Source organism: Lissotriton helveticus, chromosome 4_1, assembly GCF_964261635.1.
Source record: "Lissotriton helveticus chromosome 4_1, aLisHel1.1, whole genome shotgun sequence".
NCBI classification, from domain to species: domain Eukaryota; kingdom Metazoa; phylum Chordata; class Amphibia; order Caudata; family Salamandridae; genus Lissotriton; species Lissotriton helveticus.
This window is the reverse complement of record NC_136063.1, coordinates 63,236,604-63,258,905: the sequence shown is the minus strand read 5'-3', so window position 1 is coordinate 63,258,905 and position 22,302 is coordinate 63,236,604. Positions and strand designations below refer to the sequence as shown.

At 46.3% G+C, this 22,302-nt stretch overlaps 1 protein-coding gene across 1 annotated transcript in view; it reads left to right on the top strand.

The window, feature by feature from the left end:
* Positions 1 to 22,302, top strand: part of LOC144828317 (C-type lectin domain family 2 member L-like) — a 148,239-nt gene that overhangs the window by 118,935 nt on the left and 7,002 nt on the right. The window contains exon 5 of the mRNA XM_078686407.1: positions 17,551 to 18,584. Coding sequence (XP_078542533.1) covers positions 17,551 to 17,671 — 121 coding nt within the window. The 3' untranslated portion in view covers positions 17,672 to 18,584. The remainder of the gene's footprint in view (positions 1 to 17,550; positions 18,585 to 22,302) is intronic.

Genomic DNA, 22,302 nt, shown 5'->3' with positions numbered 1-22,302 from the left:
GAGGGTGGGCCAGGGTGGGTAGGTTGATTATCTTACTGTGACTGTACTTGCATTTGTCAATCATTGTCAATGAATTTCCGCTGCTAACTGATGTGCTATGTTTTGGAGCTGGTTTTTATACAATAAAAAGATTTAAAAAAAAAAAAATATTCGGCATTCTCATGCAAAACAATATCATTCTGTAAACCCAGGATTTGCGTCAATGTCCACAAATGGCTTCGATTTTACGCTGTTAAGGGACTTATGGGAGCTATTAATGGAACGGATGTGCAATTAGTCTCTAGCGCTCTATTTTCATAATTAAAGGGCGAGGTAGCACCAACACATTCCAACTTCAAAACGGGAACATTTTGATGGGGGATATAAGGGCTGTATTAAAAGATGCACATTAACCTTATAAAAGTAATCACTAGCACAATGAAATGCTCACATGCTAGCCCTAGCGGCTGGTTTAGTTAAAACCCTCTTAGGAGCTGTGATTTAGTACCCGACAATTTGCTGGAAGGGGAGGGCACATCCCAGCTGGTGCTCTGCTTATGATTCGGATTTTACATTGCTTCTGGTGGGTGAGTGTGCAGCGCATGTGGGTGTTATCCCGCTGGCCCTCTTGTAGGTAAGAAGGACATTGTTGCAGCATTGCGGGCTGAGCAATCAGTGGCTAACAGACCCCCACGACAGGGAGCTTAATTAAGATTTCAAATTAAGGTACTCCTCGATGTGCAGCTAAAAGTGCAGTGCTTAATTTGAGCCAGTGGTTTCCGGTGCTCAGCGCTCTGTGTGTGTGTGTGACTCTGTGTGTGTGTGTGTGACTCTGTGTGTGTGAGTGGCTCTGTGTGTGTGTGTGGCTCTGTGTGTGTGGGTGGCTCTCTGTGGGTGGCTCTCTGTGTGTGGGTGCAAATGCAATAGGTCTCGTATTTGCGAGAGATTAAGCTATTGGGATTGTAAATGACGCCATTTATTTATCTGTTTTCAAAACCATCACATAAATAAAACGTTTGTCATTTACAATGTCAATAGCTCTAACTTTTCCGAACGTGAGACTGTTGCATTGTAAATGCTTGTTGTGTAGTGGTATTAGAATACTTCCAGACCAGGAAGGAGGGGTTACACCATGTTGCTAGTAATATGCGAAAAGAGGTGTGAGAAGCGTGACCAATAGAGAAGCCTCTCTCTTAATAATAGTGATGTCATCTCACCGGGCCCTATTGCCCCGAAAGATGTAATTCCCATAATTTTAACCTCAATGTCCTTCGTAGAAGGGGCACCAGATACTGCAGGAGGGGAACGAAGTTCAGGTAAAGGAATACAACTCAACTCTGTACCAGCATTACCTGAATGTAATTAATCTAGGTAAACACTCCATCCGCTTCCTTAATTGGAATACGGAGAGATAAAATAAAATCCCAAAATATTTTAACATCTTTGCAATAAGCGGCTTCTTTTAACTGATACCAATTATAGTTGTCCTTCTACTTCTTAAGGGACAATTTCAATCTCTGTCTTCTTTTTCAGGACATTGATTAATTTACTTTGTTCTGCTAAGGAAGAAAAACAAATTGACTCCTCACTATTTATCTCCATATTTTAGTGAATAACGGGGTCAAGATGTGGTCTCCTTCATGAAACTGTATTGTTTAAATTGCATATAGCTACAAGGAACTTTATACAATTTTCATACTTGTGTAGTGCCTCTGGAAACAGTTGACTTGGTACTTCAATGAGTTCTACCATTTGCTCTCTCAAACCTTAAATCTGGATCTTTGAAATTCCAGGTCCCTACTTCCTTCAATACGAAATTAATCATGCAATAAACAGTTAGTGATCACTATAAGGGTTATCATGGACATTCCTAACTGGGATCATGGTAAATATAGTAAACCGGACAATCGCATAGACGATGATTGAACAGCTGAGAGTAGAAATGTGATTGAAGTTCGTGGCAGTATCATTCTCTATTCTTCCATTTTCTATAAAAAATTATTTATTCCTTATAATTTCCAACAGCTGTTGGTCTCTTTTATCCATTCTACTATTGACAGGAACAATTGAAGGTGCACTGTTTAGAGCATCTTCTTTGTCTTCGTTTGCAAATAACCTTAAGGCATATTTGGAAATCTTACCATTATGATCACCTACCAGTACTATACACATACATTCCTTTCTCTTCATAATAGTTGCCAATCCATACTAATATTATAAAGAGAGAGCCCAAACCGTTGAGGCGGGTACGCTCCGGAACCACAGCGCCAACCGGAACACCGCATACAGATTCGGAACGGCGAGTATAAGCAGATGGACATAGGGAAAAAGACCGTTAGGGACAAAGTAGTCAGTTGTGGGCGTGGGCGTTGTGCTGTAAAGCGATGGGGGTGTGCTTGAAGTGGGCGTGTCGTGCGAGGGGATAGCGTTCTGGGGCGTTTGACGTAGACGCACTGTGTGGCGACTAAGTGCACCATGCCGTGTTTGTGGAGTGCGTATTGTGCATGCCAGGACCGAACAGGGGCGTCAGCGGGAGCGGACACACACGTCTGCCTCCCTTGTCAAGGACACAAAACCGCAGAGCACACGCTCACCTTCAGTGCCTTCAGCGCAAACAATTGACGGATTCTGAGTGCCCACACAGAAGGAACTTCTGCGCATTCATCTGCGGGTGCAGAGGCACTTGAGCATCGCTGGGGCGCTATTAAAAAAGTCACGGACTGTTGGTGACACACGCACAGCATCTCGTGACCGCTGTTGGACACTGTGAGGCCAAGGGCCAAAACTGCATCCACACACGCTAAACGTTGTCGCTGCAGAGGCACCTATCACTGTGGCGCTTCCTCACACTGGCTGGACAAGCGGAGGCACATGTTCGGCTGCAATGGACCCCTAGCGTTACCGTGTATGCACTGCTCGACTTCACAGGTAAAAAAGAACTTTCTAGACTTTCATTTTCATCCCCGGACAACGTCGGGCCGGGCCGCTAGTTGTCCATAAAGAGGATCAGGGAGGGTATATGCATTTACCACCAATATTGATTTATTCATATCCTGTCTACTCTGAATTTTATAGCCTGAATACATTTTGAGTCTTGTATAATTTCATTAAATGTCCAGCTATAAATATTACTTAACAATATTGCAACTCCCCCTTTGCGTGACCCCTCCTAGAAGGCTTTGCGGGACAACTTATAACAAAGTAACCTTCTAGCACAAAATCTGTGGTTAGCCAGGTTTCTTGGACACATATTACATCGGCTGCCAGACTGTTCAAAAAAGTCATTTTATGACTATCCGACAGTAGTCCAGCATCATTCCAGGAGACCACGTTGAGACTATTGCTAGGTGCTTCTGTTGCAGTTTGGCCCAATAGAACCCTTGGAGTTAAGGATACTAGCTACCCAACTACAACTCCCAGACTCCTCATCTGGGTTGGGGCGGTCTCTCTTCCCTTCCTACAGTACCTGGCAACCCTCCTGCCCCTCTCTCCAAACGAGACCCACAGATTATCTAACTTTTCATTTGACAAAAATCTAAGTGCAGGGAAGCCGGGGGTAGTTCCCGACGCCCGCGGTTTTAATCGGGAAATTCTAGTATTCTTCTCCTCTTGTACGGGTATTACATCAATACCACGACTAAGTAACTTGTTAACATTGTTCATTAATACTAGATTGGATACCACTTTTGAGTTGAAGATTACTCTAGCCGTGCAGTTTGTCCCTTGGTTTTCAATTTGAACCGCCAGTGAAATATCACTACTTTTAACCGTATGAAGCTCATCTATGCCACTGGAACAGCCCAGTAGGAATACCCTATTAGATTTCTTGATAAAAAATGGATGTAAATTCAAACATCAAAGGCACATTCAAAGTTTTACAGAAGATGTTCTCCCCCACTGAACCCACATTTTCCCAAATGTAAATAATATTATCCACCACAATAGAAGAGAATATTTTAGCATGAGGGAAAAGAAGGACCTCTTGTGGGGGATCCATGATGGGGGTAGCAATAGTATCCTTTGCTTGTGGGTATAACTGTAAACCTGGAGACAGTTGTGAGGGGGCTGTTACTACCCTATGCTCTTTTAAGTCATTCTCATAACTCGTCACTGTCACTCCCAAGTCAGAGTTTGAGTCAAAGTAGAGTTGTGTGCACTTTTCTATCTTTGTACAAACTATACACTGTTTCTTCTTCCTCATGGCGTGTTGTTTGTTGCCTTCCTTGCTCTTCTTATGGTTGTTACTTTTCTTCCCCGCAAGACTTGGCAATGCAGGAACTTCTTTACTCAGAAAGATCGTAAATCGATTATTTGTTTTATGCTTGCTAGTGGGGGGAGGAGAGGCAAAGTTAATTCTTCTGTAGATTTTGATTCAAACAGATTTTGCAGGTAAAAAATCTGCTTAATCTCTGACGGACTGTGGAATTTAATATTTCTTTACATACATTATGGAGAGCCATCTTGCGTTCCGGAAACCTTGCAGCGACGATCAGATTGAAGACCCCCTCCCACTAGGATTAACTTGATGAGTGCTGATTGAAGTGCCTCAGCTGAAGAGCTAATCCCACCTTCCGTACTCGAGGGTAAGGAAGAAGTAGCCTTCCCCAACCGAGATCTTTTATCCAAGGTCAAAGATTTAGATATGGTCAAGAGGGAGTCTAAGATATGATCACAATTATGAACTGATTTTTCCAGCAGAGACAATATAGAGGACAAAAGTATCTCAAGACACTGTAGGGATTCACAATACTGAATCTAATTCCTATGGAGGTTACTCAATGAATGGGAATTTACATGCTATTAATGGTCGTATTGAAAATAGTGGAGAAATTCCTGCCGGGAGTGCCACTAAAATTCTGCATCCTAGCATGCGAGATGGGACCCAAGGGAATATCCGAAAAGCCTTTTCCCGGGCCAGGAGGGCAGAGCGAGTTCAGGAGATGCTCTTTTATATTGCCTAGGGTGGATGTCGAGATCAGAGAGACTGAAGTCTTCTATGATGGGGGTATTTTCCACAGTCTTTGGACTCATGAGATCCATACGCCCAGCCATGCCATCGGACACAAAAGGCTTGGAGGCCCCTTGGCTGGATAGAGGTTCTAGTGCAACCTCCGAAATCGACTTTGCTAAAGCCAGTCTGTTAGATCCGACATCCTGTTTGGGAAAAACTGCTGAAATTGCATTAAATCCTTTCAAGGATTCATTTCACAAGGGATTTGATTTAGTTTTTTTACATGGCCGTACATAAACCAGTTTACCAGAAAGAAGTTTCTTAGCTGTCATGGCTTCTTTTTCAGAGAACTTATCTTCTCTATAAGGTCTAATGTGATAAATGCTTAATGCACTGATGGTGGGCTCAGCTTAAAGTTACTTAGGGTGCTGAAGGAAAAAACATGTTCAAATTTATATCTCCCATCCGTACGCAGGCCTCAAAAAATCTACACCCCCACTCGCTATGGCAAGTCAGATTTTATCAGGTCGGGTTACATTAAGGACCTACTCTCCCATTTTTGTGAGTTAACAAAGAACAGGTGTTCTGTTTGTGGAATTTTAGTTCGTGTACTAAACATCATCTACGCCATCTTGCCGATTCACGTATGAACATACACGACAGCCATTTTAGGTACCATGGTCTCCCTGTTCACGATCGCCCGTCAGCACACTTCCCTGAACCTTGCAAGCCTTCCCCGCGCCTCCTGGCTGCCCCCACGCTCACATGCACAAGTCATGAACCCCCCCCCCCATGACTCTGTCTCAGGGAATCTCACCCCGCGCCTGACCAACACCTCCTTTCCGTCCATGAATACCCCTCCTTTGATGACCCCTTCCTCTGAGCCCGACTGCCTGTGCGAACCGCTGGTCATCCCTTAGCCCGAGGATACAGTTTATTGCCCACTACTGTATGCACTCGCCTCTCCTGAAAGAGACCACTATTGATCATGACGTCCCCACCCCCTGAGATTCGATCAGGCGCACACATTCCAAAGGAATCGGCAGAACACTCAGCTGCGTGATAACCCCCTCCCAATCATATGAGGGGAAAGGGCTTCTACTGTTATGTGTTGGAATGGGCCGGAACTGGGGGGGTGCCGGGGATGTCGTTCTCATACTTCACAATGCCCTTGTTGTAATAAAGAGCGTTCACATGTCTTAACCCAGGGGATAAAAGACCAGGTCTCAGAGAGGTTGGGGGAGCACCTCGAGACGATACCTTGTTGTCTGATCTGATGTGTTCTACTCCGACGGAATAAACTTGTTTCCTGTCTTCCTGTCTCCAGCGCCTGCCTCTTTATTGAATAACTTCGTATGGTATTAGAGGCGTTTTACGCCGGGCAAATTTAACTTAGGAAACATCTACTGAAAGCGCCTGACCATTTTGAATTGATCTTTATCAATTGGCGTCCCAAACGCGGGGCCCATCAGCGACACGTGGATCCAGTGGGAGAGGTCCCGACGACAGAGTGAACAACTGCAACGATCGGGAGATCTCCTGTCCGATAGACCCTCGTCTGACAGCCGATCATCTGAACTTCACTGATTCCGAGCTGACCTCTCCCGAGTGATCTACGGTCCTGACTGGGAACCACCAGGAGTGCCGCGATAGCAACAAGAGAATAGAGGACAATCGGGCGCTGGAAGCGGAAGACGAGAAACTGTCCATGCGGTCCGGGTAAGGTCGTGACACACGACAAATTGCGAAATTGATTGATTGATTGTTTGAAAATACTAGTATTACTTATTGACTGTTTCTGAGAAATTCTCTATTTGCAAACAAGTACAGAATCGCCATACTCTGTTTAGTCTTTGCAGATAGTGAAGGGTAGGCAACGCAAGCCTTTAACACGTCGTGCCTATTTTTCTCCTCATTGATTGATTGATTGAATCGAGCATTGAATTGTTCGAAGTTGGTTCTCTTAAGGATCTTCTCTGCCTACAAACGGGGAAGAATAGGAATATTCTCTCTCCCTTTGCAGATAGTGAAGGGTAGGCAACGCAAGCCTTTAACACGTCGTGCCTATTTCATTCCTCATTGATTGATTGTTTGTCCAAACATTGACTGTTTGGAATTGGTTCTTTCTGGAGGTATTCTCTGTTTGCAAATAGCGTAGAATAGAATATTCTGTCCAGTCTTTGCAAATAGTGAAAAGATAGGTAGTGCAGGCTTTTGCCCCCCATTGTAATCCGTCGTGCCTATCTTCTCCCCATTGGTTAATAGTTGGGTCAACCCGGACCGCTTATTAGAGATGAACCATCCAGCTCCACTGGAAGGCACCCCTAATGAGGACATGTTTACTAAGCAAGGACTAGTCGCTATAGCTTATAGTAAGTTATGGCATAAATATACAAAAAAGGGTCCTGAAAGTCAGTGGCCACTGATAGGTTCTTTTGATGAAAATAAAATAAAAACACTAGAAGCAGCTGTAAAAATAAACAAGGCAACGCCCACTATGCTCGATAGTATTGGCATGTGGCGCAAAGAAGCAGAACATCGAAGGAAAAGAGAAGAAGCAAAAATAGTGAAAGAGTTACGAAAAGCAGCCCATCTGGCCGCAAAAGAACTAGATGAAGAAATAAGAAGAAGAGAGGAAGATAAACAAACGCAAGAATCAGGACTGGCAGGCCAATGCCCTGTCAGGACCACCTCTGCGCTCTACCCGGAGATGCCCTCCAAACAGCGGGCAAATGACGAGTTACTGCTCGGTCCTCCAATTATCTACATGCCTCCTCCTTATGCTCCCAGCCAGCCTCTAGCACAACACTCACCAGTTCAAAGTGCAGGTGTGGGTGACCCTAGCGCTAGTGCCCCGGCTCTTACGGCCTTCGCACCAGCCGCATTGGTAACAACAGCAGATGAACATGAGACTAGCAGGCACCTAACAGCCAGACCAAATAGGTTGAGCAAAGATGAGCGGGATGGAATCGACAAGATAGCAAAAACATTGGTAGAACGGAAGGAGAGCGAAGAATATACGATGAATATGCACAATTCACATGCCGGTAGTCACAGACGGCATTTCATCTTACGGTTCAGCTACCACACCCTGAACGCGTATGAGGATAGGTACCAGAATAAAGGTCCTGCTAAATTGACGGCTCTATATAGAAGGGTCGATGTTGGAGATGGAACTGAGAGCGATGTGACGGACCTCTTCATGCAAACGCTTGAGGTCTTCCGCCACCTCGCGGAACAGAAACCAGAGGTCAAGATCACAGTCCCTGAGACGATTGAGTCCTCATTAGAAGCAGCCAACACGATGATGCCTATCAGAGAAGCCGCCCCCTATTGGGTTCCCCCAAGAGGTCAGGGAACAAACGATGATATCAACCACGCAAATGCAAAAGGGAGGGTTGTGTACAACTGGGTTTACCAACCATGGGATCGGCAAGATATTTTAACTTTTAGGCAAACCCTGCCCGATCTACGAAAGAACCCTACAGCATTTTATACAGAACTAGGCACAGCCTTGGGCTCAACCATAATGACTCTATCGGACATTGATTTGTTTTTCGGGTTGTGTCTGCCGGCTGATGTGTGGAAGCAAATCCGGAAAGCCGACCACACAGACCTGTTCGGACACACCTGGAAACAACTCGATGACCTAGATAGGCAGCGAGAGCCCGGAAAGAAACCTGTAAAAGACATACTGGAACTCCCCGACAAAATAGTACAGAAGCTAAAGACGTTGATCCCAGAAAAGAAGGTAGACTGGTCGGTAGTCACGGCTTGTCGTCAGAAACCTCAGGAAGATGTATCAGAATATTTCTCCCGATTTGAAACAGTGTTCTCCGACTACAGTGGCCAAGACATGACCACCGCAACCGGACAACACCTATTCGTGCAAAACTACGTAAAAGGGCTATCGCAAGAGGTCTCCCAAAAGTTACAGACGAGTGAGAGTAGTTGGGGAGCTTCCAAACCTGCAGCTATCCTTCAGATGGCTCAGTATTATGAACACCAAAAGAACGAGAACGAGAGGGCGAATGAGAAAAAGAAAAAGGACTTAAAGGAACGAGTGATGATTGCTCAATTGCATGAAGTGACTACAGGAAGGGAACGATATAGGGGAAACTACCAGTCGAATGCCCCTAGGAATTCGGCCCCTAGAGACCGCAACCCCACACCTGGCGCTCCACGAACCGACCTCGATGAGAACCAGTGTGCATTTTGCAAAGAATTTGGGCATTGGAAGTCTCAATGCCTGGCCCTTCGGGAAATGATTAAAAATAAAGAAACAAGGGACATGACAAATGGCTCCAAAACTGGAGGGCAGGGACGAGGGCAGACCCGCGACACCACCAATGACCGATCTGGCAGACCAAACACATTTGACCGCCCCCGACAGAATCAGTGCCAACAGTCCGACTGCAACAATGCTCACGACTCTGCATAGGACTGCCAGGGGCAAGGGAGGGATCGAGCTCTGTGTTGACCAGCAAGGTCCTTACGTCACTGCTAAGGTCCTGGGTACAAAGTCTCCATTTTTGGTAGACACTGGAGCGACACGTAGTGTATTATCAAAACGACTGATTCCAAGGGCACCCTTGTCTGGCTCACACATTACCTCGATAGGTTTCGATGGAACGCCCTCCACTAATCCCCTGTCTGTACCTATCTCCTTTGACCTAGGAAACAATCCCACTGACACAACATTTCTGCTCTCCTCCAACTCCCCTGACGCCATTATGGGTATTGATTTACTGAAACATTTCCGAGCTACTATTAGGTGTTCCCCGGATAGAGTCCGAGTCATCCTGTACGACAACCCGAGCATGTCCAGACCCTACCCCGCACGACATATGTACGCCATAATAGATGCTGACCTATCCTTGCTCGATACCCTACCCCTGTACCTATGGGCCAGAAACGACTCGGATGTAGGACGAATGATGATCGATCCTGTACACATAACTGTTCGACCAGATGCAATACTCCCGAAACTCCCACAGTACCGGATATCGCCCGAAGGCGAAAAGGCATTGGTAGCGATTATTCAGTCCTTGGTAGATGCAGGAGTGGTAGAGGAAGTGGTTAGTAATGTCTGCAATAGCCCTATCCTACCCATTGTTAAGAAGCAAGGTGAGGGAGATGAGAAAGCGTACCGCTTCATCATCGACCTGCGAGAAGTCAACAAAGTGGTGGTACCACAGTTCCCCGTAGTCTCAGACATCGCCACCATCCTGACTCTCATCCCGTCCACTGCCACCACCTTCACCGTTATTAATCTTAAAAATGCATTTTTCTCTATCCCCATCCATCCAGACAGCCGTTATCTCTTCGGCTTCACTTTAAAAAACCGTTCATACCGATTTTGTAGAGCTCCCCAGGGCTACACTGAAAGTCCCAGCATTTACAGCCAGGCCCTCAAAAGACAGCTGGACGCCGTCCAGCTACCAGATGGAGTGGTGTTGATCCAATATGTTGACGATATCCTTTTGGCGGCCGACACCACTCCACTTGCAATCACAGCCACTATCCAACTCTTGCACTTTCTTGCGGAGAATGGCCACAAAGTCTCCAACAAGAAACTGCAGTTCTGCCAGCCCCAAGTAACATACCTAGGCCATCTCCTGTCCAAAGAAGGGAGGAAACTTACGCCCGACCGAATCCAAACCATCCTAGACAACCCCATTCCAAAAACACAGAAGCAAGTTCGTTCATTAGTGGGCCTTACTTCTTTCTGCCGACAATGGTTACCAAATTTCAGTCTCATTATAAAACCCCTACTTTCCCTGTTGGCCAAAGATGTTCCGTTCCCACTCCCGTGGACTCCCGAATGCCAAGCATCCTTTAAGGAGTTGCGGGATGCCCTTTGCTCGGCACCCGTTCTAGGAACACCAGATTACTCCAAGCCCTTCTCCCTCTTCACTCACGAAAGGGAGGGATGCGCATTGTCTGTTCTAACTCAGCCCATCGGCGCCAAACAACGCCCTTGTGCCTACTTCTCTGCCACTCTTGATCCAGTCGCCAGAGCTCTACCTGCCTGCCTTCACACAAGAAGGTGACAGACCTAGTCGGACAGGGAAACGCACTGGCCGACACCACTGCCCGAACCACAGCTGAGAATAGGACAACGACACGCATGTATGTGACCAGGTCACAAGCAGAAAAATGGACCGACGCTAGGGAAACAATCAGGGACATCCAATCGGCCAGCACACCACACGAACTGACTGAGTGGGCGCGGGTGGGTCTAAGGGACGATGAGGACTGCTGGCGGACAAAAGACACGAACAAATGGTTGCTGCCTGATGCATACTTGATCCCCATACTGACCATGACACACTCCCCTGCACACATAGGTTCTGCCCCCATGATTGAACTCATCTCCAGAGTCTGGCACAACAACAAGATCCCCGACTCAGCCAAACGCCTGGTCCAGCAGTGCCTATCTGCCTACAACACAACCCCGGGAAAGGAACTGTGGTACCCCGGGGAGGGTTTGGGATCCCGGACCACCCCTTTGAGGTCCTTCAGATGGATTACATCCAATTAGAGAGATGCCAAGGCTTGAAGTACGTATTGGTCATTGTATGTGCCTTCAGCAAATGGGTGGAAGCCTATCCGACCCATGATAACACTGCCATGACTACTGCCAAAGTACTACTGAAGGAGTTTTTCCCTCGCTACGGCCTTTGTCGAATTTTATGGAGCGACAATGGCCCCCACTTCATAGCTGAAGTTATCCAACTAATCCTGAAGGGGTTGGGGGTAAAACAAAGGTTCCATGCGGTCTTCCACCCCCAATCCGCTGGCCTGGTTGAACGACACAACGCTACACTGAAACTGAAACTGTCAAAAATAGTGGCCACCACAGGACTTAAGTGGCCAGATGCCCTTCCACTGGCATTACTATCGATGCGCTCCACTCCCACTAAGCACCACTTGACCCCCTACAAAGTTGTGTTTGGGCGGCCTATGAACCTCTGGACTGCCCCCAAACCGACCTCCATTCACGACGTCCCCGACGTCCTGCTGTCAGATTATTTATACAAATTAACTAAAACGTTGTCTGTCATTCATCAACAGGTGCAGCAGGCCATCCCCGATGCTTCCAGGGGTCCCGGTCACGATATCCAACCGGGGGACTACATCCTAATCCGGAACTTTCAACGAGCGAAGAGTCTGGAACCCCGGTGGACGGGCCCCTGGCAAGTACTGATCACCACTCGGACGGCTCTTCGAGTGGAGGGGAAAAAGAACTGGCTGCATGCACACCACTGCAAGAAGGTTTCCTCGACCCTGGCCACGACAGACAACGTCAGCACCCAAGAAGAGCTCCTGAACAAAGACCGACCATCACTGAACTGCTATCCTGATACCGAGGCACTTGAACTTGCAAAACACTCTGATCCCACTGTGCCATCTCGAGAAGGGTATTTCCTGCGTCGAAAGGAGGGAGCTTCGGCTAAGTAGGCCACTGACTAAGTTAAAAATCTCAGAACGGTGACCCAAAGCAACCAAGGGTTACCCGGAGAGAAGCTAAACAAAGTCTGTGGTTCTGCCCACTACCGAGCACCTTGAAGATGAAGATGATGGAAGCGCCAGATAAGAAGATGATGGAAGCGCCAGATAAGAAGACGTCGGAAGCAACAGGAAATACCCACTACAGGAACCCAAAGACTGACAATTTGCACAAATCAAAGACAATCGCTTTCTTTATTGTCTTCCTCTTCTGCCTCCTCCTCATGACTTCCTTCTGGATCTTGGAGGAAAGCACACCCTCTCACCAGATGTTGCCAACCACTGTCCAGCCAACCACCATGAAAGAGCACCACCTGATCACCCTTTCACCTCAGCTCCGAGAAAGGAGTAGGGAGTTCTGGAACAATTCCTTCGTACAACTGTTGCACCAGCACAACCTTGCTGCAAATGCCACGAACTGCTGGATCTGTGGGTTGCTCCCACATGCTACCGGACACTCCATCCCCTTCATCCCTTCTCCTTTCTCAGTTCACGGCTCCTGCCTCGCCTGGTTGATCCTCATGCAGGAAAGCCACAAGGACAACGCCGCTTCTGGTCAAACCGTGTCACACTTCTACTATGGGTTCTGGCTGAACAAAATAAAAAAGACGTCTGCTCCCTTTTGTCCTGCAATTTCAGGTTCAACCTTCCTCACGAACATCCCTGCCAAAGAAAGGGTCGAAATGCAAGTGCTCCACAATCCAGCCAGACCCACCTTCTCCCACCTGCGGAAACAAACGGCTGCCACCCTGACCGTGGCCCTGTCTGTCATCAATGTCACAGGACTCGTATGCCTCGAAGGACAAGGAACGCAGCTGGTGGGTCACAGTTCTTGTCGCATCACCAAAACATTGGTCTCAGCTGACCCCCCCTCCTTTGTTGCTTCCCCGAATATGTACTTTGTTTGTGGCACCAAAGCTTACACTTGGCTCCCAAGAGGCTGGAGGGGTACGTGCTACATCGCCTTCATTCTTCCTCCCACGTATGTGGCTTCAGCCAACCACCACCGACAAAAGCGCGCCGGAGATGTTGAACAAGCCGACTCCACCGGAGCACAGTTCCTGGATGCAGCAAAGGGACTTGTTCCTCTGTGGGGACCAATGGCAAATAGCCGTGCTATCCGACACCTGACTCAGGCATTAGAAACAACCATTAACATCACCGCTGGCATCCTCGCCAACAACACGGCTGAGCTTCAGGCCGTCCGCCTGGTGGCTCTTCAAAACCGTCTTGTTCTAGATGTGGTTCTGGCCGACCGCGGAGGAGCATGCCGCATCATCGGCTCCAGCTGTTGCACCTACGTGCCAGATAACTCACCTTCAGTCTACAAAGCAATCGAACACCTCCACAGACTGTCCTCAGAGGTTCACCAGGAGCAGGAAGGATGGTCGCTTGGAGGCTGGTTCTGGGACACTTTGAAGAACTGGGGATGGAGATTGTTCACGTTTTTATTGATACCAATCATGATACTGTGTGGGTGTTGCCTAGGTATTCAATGTTTACCACCTTTATGTGCACTCATTTCCAACTGTATGTGCCCAAAGACTTTGAACTTTAAACCTGAGCACATGAGTCCCCTATACGAGATAGAGGTGCGTGGTCTCATGGGGATCGATCCGAACTGACAAGCTGGCGAGACATGTTAAAGGGAGGACTGTGGAATTTTAGTTCGTGTACTAAACATCATCTACGCCATCTTGCCGATTCACGTATGAACATACACGACAGCCATTTTAGGTACCATGGTCTCCCTGTTCACGATCGCCCGTCAGCACACTTCCCTGAACCTTGCAAACCTTCCCCGCGTCTCCTGGCTGCCCCCACGCTCACATGCACAAGTCATGAACCCCCCCCCCCATGACTCTGTCTCAGGGAATCACACCCCGCGCCTGACCAACACCTCCTTTCCGTCCATGAATACCCCTCCTTTGATGACCCCTTCCTCTGAGCCCGACTGCCTGTACGAACCGCTGGTCATCCCTTAGCCCGAGGATACAGTTTATTGCCCACTACTGTATGCACTCGCCTCTCCTGAAAGAGACCACTATTGATCATGACGTCCCCACCCCCTGAGATTCGATCAGGCGCACACATTCCAAAGGAATCGGCAGAACACTCAGCTGCGTGATAACCCCCTCCCAATCATATGAGGGGAAAGGGCTTCTACTGTTGTCATGTGTTGGAATGGGCCGGAACTGGGGGGGTGCCGGGGATGTCGTTCTCATACTTCACAATGCCCTTGTTGTAATAAAGAGCGTTCACATGTCTTAACCCAGGGGATAAAAGACCAGGTCTCAGAGAGGTTGGGGGAGCACCTCGAGACGATACCTTGTTGTCTGATCTGATGTGTTCTACTCCGACGGAATAAACTTGTTTCCTGTCTTCCTGTCTCCAGCACCTGCCTCTTTATTGAATAACTTCGTATGGTATTAGGGCAAATTTAACTTAGGAAACATCTACTGAAAGCGCCTGACCATTTTGAATTGATCTTTATCATGTTAAGTCACAAGATAAAGGAGAAATAAAGATGCATTTAATTATTATTTGTATCTTGTCAGATTTGCTCTGTGTTTAGAGATAGAGGTCAGAAGTCAGTTTACAATTAGTGTTCCTTTTCTGACTGCAGAGTTCCATGATTTTGTAAAGTGAACTATCTGACCTGTTGTACGAAGTGTGAAATGAAAGGCTGTAGGGTATCTGGATTTCCTAACACACATATAAATAGCTATTAAGTCAACTGTACAAACATTTCAAAATAAATTTCAGTTGTTGTAAAAGCCCATTTTTTGTACTTCTGTGTGATGAAAATAGTATTTTAATAGAGTGAAAAATGCATCATAACATTTTACTTAGTTATGTGCAAATGATAAAACCCATTTTTCACAGATTATTGTTAATACACTTTTTATGAGTAAAGCTGCAAGATAGTGGGAAAGTTTGTGGCCATTTCTTTGAAATCTATTGTCTGTAAATGACAGTGCTCTACCACATCATGCTTTAGTAATATATTTACTAAAAGTTAGTGTTGAAACATCTGAGCAACACTCCTGCCCTGATGGCAATGCTATCAGTAAACTGAGAGGCGGGTCAGGTGTACCCTATACATGGGCTAGATTCTTATTACACATGGAGCAAATGTTTAGTCTGTTAAAACAAATGCATTTTGTTTTGTATAGCAGAATTGCTGAACTCAAAAATTTGAAGGTGCTCTCATATGTCAGAATGAAGAAAAAGGCAACTGTAAAATAGAATATTAGCCAATAATAACACAATTTGAGACCAATCTACAGGTCATATACATTACAGTTAGGTTGAGTCGATTATTCAAGTTACTTGACCTGCAGGTCTAGTAACATCTTTTTATTATTTTTTGAGGCCTGATATGCCCATCCAAGCCATCGGACACCAAAGGCGTAGATGCACCGAGTCTAGATAGATTCTAGTGCAACAGATCAGCAAGTGGTTGATATAAAACTGTTTGAAACTGAAGTTCTGCTGTTTGGAAGGAACACCCCCTTTTCGTGCCCAAACTGGTGGCAACAGGAATTAGGTAATCTACCCACTCCAGCAACAATAGTTAAAAACCTGGGGATCTTTTTCTGTAGCAGACTTTTATTTGAAAGTCAGTCATATTACAGCCATTTTTTTTTTCTTCAATCTGAAACTTCTAAGGGAAGTCTTCCCATTTATCCCACAAGAGTTGCAGAAAACTGTGGTATTTGCCTTCCTGGAATCCAAACTGATTTCTGCAATGCTTTATTTATGAATTTGCAGAAAAGAGTCTTAAACAAGCTTCAGATTGTGCAAAACGCGGCATCTCACTTATTGTTGAGGATCCCCAAGCCTCAATCTGCCTCTCCAGCCCTGACCAAGTTTCATCGGCTCCCGGTAAAGAAACACATTGATAGCAAAGTGCTGACTTGAGGGGATTGTAAGGGCGATAAGTTAACTCTGCTGGATAGTGCAGTTGTGGATGAGGTCAGTGTACTGTCCAGTCACTGTTGTGATTCCTCAAGTAGCACGGAATGTTAATGTACCTGCTGCAAAGCACATCATGTAACGTGCACATCACAGGTTTGTATTTTATGTAAGCAGGAAGCAGGTAAGTGGACTACTTGGTTTGTCACTCGGATCATTTTGTTACTTCCAGTTCATCAGTTGCAATCCTTCTAATATAGCACAAAGAGCTAGTCATCGGCATCAAGGAGCTGCCTAAAAAGTGTAAGTCATAGGATTAGATCTTATTGGTTTTTTTTTCTACATCTGGTGTGATTCTAGGATTGCAAAGAAGGGTTCTTCTGGGAATTAATAAAGTCTTGTTAGTGCAGACAACCCCAATCACTGTGTTATGTTTTACATCCTACCCTTGTGGTTCTCCCAACCATTCACTCTTACACCTTACAACCCCCATTGTCTTAAGTAATAATTCCTGTATGTTGGTGTACATAGTTGTATGAAATATTGTGTCTCTGTTTGTAATGTAAATTAAGCTGACATATTTTACTGGGATGAGGAGTGCTACAAAAGTATTAAATAAAAATAAATTGTAGGTGCCATTTAAATCATTATGTATGCAAGTACTCATTCACTGATATGAAGCTTTCATTCATGCAGATCACGTACATCTCCTTCATGGGGGGCGTTTGAACAAAGTAAAACACCTGCCTTTGTGTGGTAGTTTCTCTAAAGTACTTGTAAAGTGATAAGCTGCGTGCCTTTGTTTGCTTCTATTGGCACCATAGTGTTGGGATCCAGATGACTTCCAGCCAGGAAGATTCTTGAGCAAAAGAAGGGCTGATAGCCATTTAAATCAAGTTTTTGTGTAAAAAATAAGAAATAGCCCCCCCCCCCCCACACTGCCTGCAGGTTCCTGCTCTGAACGGAATGTAGACGATGTGCTGGCACTGCTGCGGGTGTCAAAAATCTCATCAAACTCGCATATTTGCCTGGGTAGACCAGATCCAACATCTGGACCAGAAATTGCTGCGGAACTTGGATCCGACGTGATCCCCCCTACTTTCCAACCCTTGTTCTATTACAGAAATAAAAAAGTTTTGCTGAGTTTTTCTTCAGTTGATAAAAGTTGACTGTCTTTTTTTCTTTTGTAGGTTTCAAACTCAAGGACATGAAGAATGTGGTTTTATTTGGTCTAAGAATGGACTTGTCATCTCCCTGTCCACCTGCTCCCTGCCTAGGAGTTCAATCTGTAAAAGGGAGCCATACAGCTGAAGAAGGGATTGGCTCATAGAACGGACCTCTACATTTATGTAAAAAAGCTTTCCTACTTTGTTTGAAGATCTCACCTTCCAATCAGCAAGAGAACTACTCAAGAATGTTCCTTTGTTTGATGTCTGCTTGGGTAGTGTTAACTCATTCACTGGGGGCCTGCAAAAAACAATAATGCTTTTCATAGATGGGAGCGGTACATGGCCTGCAAGTATACACACACGGTTTAAGAGTGTATACAACTTCAAAAAAGGAAGAAAAACTACAGTGTGCCAGTGAATCGTGGACGTTCATGGAGTCAAACATTAGTAGAGAAGGTAGAAATGATGCCCAGTCCAACCAAACAACGTCCCCTTTCTTCTTCCCATTACTATCACAAATTAGGAATAAAGAAGATTTAGGTTACCGTAGAGTTCCGTAAAGCCAATATACTCCTGTGAGAGAAGCTGGATCGCTGGGTTGGTCCTATTAATGTTTCAATTGCAAATATTCTCTAGTTTGATCCCCAGTGGTACAAACTCAACAACTGGAGGTAGGCGGATACTTGAAAAACAGAGACTGCTGAATTTATTAATTTGAAGTCCAGTAGAGCCAATTTACATCATCACATCTGCCATTGAATTGAAAAGTTTTTGAAAAGTTTTTGTTAACAAACGTGCCATTAATGAATGTATTTTTTTTAGCATTCTTGTGTAAATATGTCCATTGATGTCAGTACTAATATAATGGTAGCATTGATGCCAGCATGAGTAGAAACGAACACTTCGTGAGTTACTCTGATCAGATCTAACTTACTTTCTTCTTAGGTATATATCTATCCTCAATCTCTGCTATAAAAACCATAGGAACACCGTCTTTGGTGAGTCTTTATGAATATTTAGAAGAAGAACCACCACAGAGCTTTTCCTTTTTAAATGCTGCTTGAATAGCCACTATAATATCTACATCTATCTTTCTCTGAGGACTTGAAACTTTCTCGGTGTGTTTGTGAGCTTCTGTTGGCAAGAAATATGGTGCCAGACCTTTGATCTCACCGTATAAATCATATTCCAAAAAGAACAATTCAAGCGTTGCAATATTCGATAAGCAAAAAGTCATTGTGGCTTACCACAATTGGTAAAAACCACTTTCATGAGGCGGGACACATTTCGGATGGGGTTTTTTCTAAAGACTCCCGCATCACGGTAATGGAGCCCTTTCGGCTCTCCTGGTCAGATCATTACCCTGTTCCTTTCTCTTTCGTGATCGCTCTACCTCACACATCCTTGAAGAGAAGAAAAAGTAAGGTAGTGAAAAGAATTACAGCGGTATTAATAAGGAAGCTTTCCTTACAACCGCAAGCAATCTTCACTGGACTAGCCATTCAGATGCCAATTCGGCATCTACAGAGATCTCCAATTGTCTGTTGACAGCTGTTGATTCTCTCGCTCCCCTTGAAGAGCATTATGCAGGCAGAGGAAAGCCCACCACCCCTTGCTTTTCAGATAGGCTATGGAAGCTCACACCATCCTGCCGCCATCAAGATCTGGGGCTGAAATTGCTACCAGATTAAAATAGACCTTCATAAAAAGAAATTAGCTGAATACAAAGCTGCCATCAATGAGGAAAAGTCATCATTCTACTCCCAAATTACAGAATCTCTTAGATCCCCTAGGGAACTGTAATTACCTCTCGCTTCTACCCTTGTCTCTGCTTATATTGAGAGTTCACAGGATCTCTGTGATAAGATGGCCAAATATTTTCATTCAAAGATCGCAGAAATATATTCCTGCCTGGATAATCTCAGTTTAGATCTTAGGCTGACAAGAAACGCTATCGCTGCTAGCGCTTGGCGCTTATTTACAAGCTTCGTTTTTTAACTGACCCGTTTTGTATTTTATTTCATTTTTAGACCCGTTTTGTATTTTATTTCATTTTTAGTTTTGTTGTTCCCCTGTTCTTAGAAGCCCCCTCACCTGCACTATAATAGTGAATCCACCGCTGCTTGAGCGGGTCCGGTTCTCGGGGTAGGCTCCCTGTCCAGTCGCCATCTTGGAGTGGGGTAGTCACTGAGTTCCAGCTCCAGCGCGCACCTGAGTGCGCAGAATCCGGGGTGAGACGCCTATTTAAGGCGAGCTGCTCCCTGGTTCGCCCTGACAAGAAACGCTATCGCTGCTAGCGCTTGGCGCTTATTTACAAGCTTCGTTTTTTAACTGACCCGTTTTGTATTTTATTTCATTTTTAGTTTTGTTGTTCCCCTGTTCTTAGAAGCCCCCTCACCTGCACTATAATAGTGAATCCACCGCTGCTTGAGCGGGTCCGGTTCTCGGGGTAGGCTCCCTGTCCAGTCGCCATCTTGGAGTGGGGTAGTCTTTGAGTTCCAGCTCCAGCGCGCGCCTGAGTGCGCAGAATCCGGGGTGAGACGCCTATTTAAGGCGAGCTGCTCCCTGGTTCGCCCTGACAAGAAACGCTATCGCTGCTAGCGCTTGGCGCTTATTTACAAGCTTCGTTTTTTAACTGACCCGTTTTGTATTTTATTTCATTTTTAGGTCGAAGCACGACCTGCTTCAATGCGTAACATTGAAGCAGTGTGCTTCGACAACTATTGCTACCCGTTTTTGGGAATGTGGACAGGAGAGGGTGCACGAGCACAGATCTGCTCAGTTTTGACCTCGTGAGCGCGCACGGCGCCGTGCCCCTCTCCTGCCTCATTCCCTTGCGCAAACACTCTACACTCACGCATGCGCACATACACACACGCACCCTCCCTTAAACAGACACACGCGCACACAGACAGACAGACACACGCACAGACACACTCAAACAGACACACACGCGTACACCCCACCCCCACTCACCCCTCCTCTCCCTCAACACACTCACCTGTTCTGGCGGTGCTCGGCGGCGGTTCTGCCTCTCGGGCGGCGGTAGCGCTTTGCGGGGCTCTCTCACCACATGAGCCCCGCCTTCCCCATGCGCCCGGCCGCTCTTCACCCGGTCCCCCATCTCGGGACCGGGACTGAATCCGAAGACTTCGTGGCTCTCTCTCGCTCTCTCCGCGATGGGGCGGGACTTCCGGTTGGGGCCGCGATGGGATTCGCCGGCTGCCCAACCGCTTCCGGGTCGTCGCAGGCAGCGCGGCGGCCTGGCGGGGACTTGTTAGGTTTTTGTTTCTCCCTATTCTCCCTATTGCTCAATCATGGAAACTCCCTCTCTCCGCTGCCAGGTCCCACCGCCTCTCCCCCTTCTGCCTGCACTGCTCCGGCCAGCGGAAGGAGGCGCCCCTGCTTCTGTCCTGGGCTGCTGTGCACAGCTGTGCTCCCAGATGTGGCCAGCGCTGGACAAACCAGCAGGGAGACGGGACCCCGCCAGACCCGAAGGCCCCAGGGGCGAGCAGGGTCTGCTAGTAAAACCAACTATTAAAATAGCTTTAATCTGAGGTAATCCTACATATTGTTAGAGTGAACTCAGTTTGGGGTAATGTTTACTTTACTTTTACGGCATGTCTGTGTTTTTAGCCAGCGCGCAACTGGTCCCATGCCCTGCAAATAGACAATAATGTTGATTTTTTGTTAATAGCGCTTCGTGACGCACTTTACCAATTTAAGTGCTGCACACAGCAGGTGTCAATAATGTCCAGTCGGTCCTCTCCATCAGGAACGTTCCTGCTGGTAGAGATGCTTCGTGTAACTCGTAGGCGGCTATTTCAACGCCTAATAGGAAAGCGCTGATGCATAGAGCGCTACACAGATGTTTGTGTGAACCTTGGTCCTTTTCTCGAGAGTAGCTCAGTGGGTTGATACCTCCACGCAAAGATCAGTGAGTGACCTGCGGATAGCAGGTTCCAATTATGCTCAATAGCCCAGTGGGCTGTCACAGCGGCTGCAACATTCTGCACTGAACCTGCAGACCACACGGAGAGGCCTACTCAGTAATTCATCTTTCCAAGGCCAATAAAATACCTTTGAGGTGGATAGTAACAGAGCAGGTTAATTTAGTGCCAATGGACACCAGTTTGTCCGTGCACTTTAAGAATCTATATGTCTGTATTAGCAAAGGCTCCTTACGTCATTAACGTCGTGTTGTTTTTTGCTAATAATAATGTGTGCAATCATATTTAAGTGGCGTTTTTGCGTGGCCTCTGGAAAGCAGGTGTTTGGTTTATTTTCTTGCTGCAGCGTTTTCTATTTTGGATAGTCTCCTTTCTCTGATGTCATTATGCTGCAGGGACGTCAGTTCCACTTGCCGTTGCAGTCTGTAACATCTGAGGGAACCTGAAGTCACACTGTGAGACTGCTGCTGGCTCATGACGTCACACTGTGAAATGCCCTACAAAAACTTAGTACTAGACTATCCTACCACTGCGATGACATGACGTCAGTCTGTCCATCACTTCAGCAACCCGACGTCAGGCTGTGACATCACTGCAGACAATGGCAATAATTCTAGAATTTGCATCAGACTCAGATATTACTTCGATTATCACTTCAGGAACATACTTCTGGGCTGTGACATAACTGTAGGAACCGTGCGTTAAACTCAGATATTTTTACACAATTTTGCAACAGACTGTGACATCCCAGCTGCAGGAGCCCATTCTTACTCTGTATTTTCAGTCTAGCTGCAACATGGCGCCCGGTTGTAGCCCACCACCC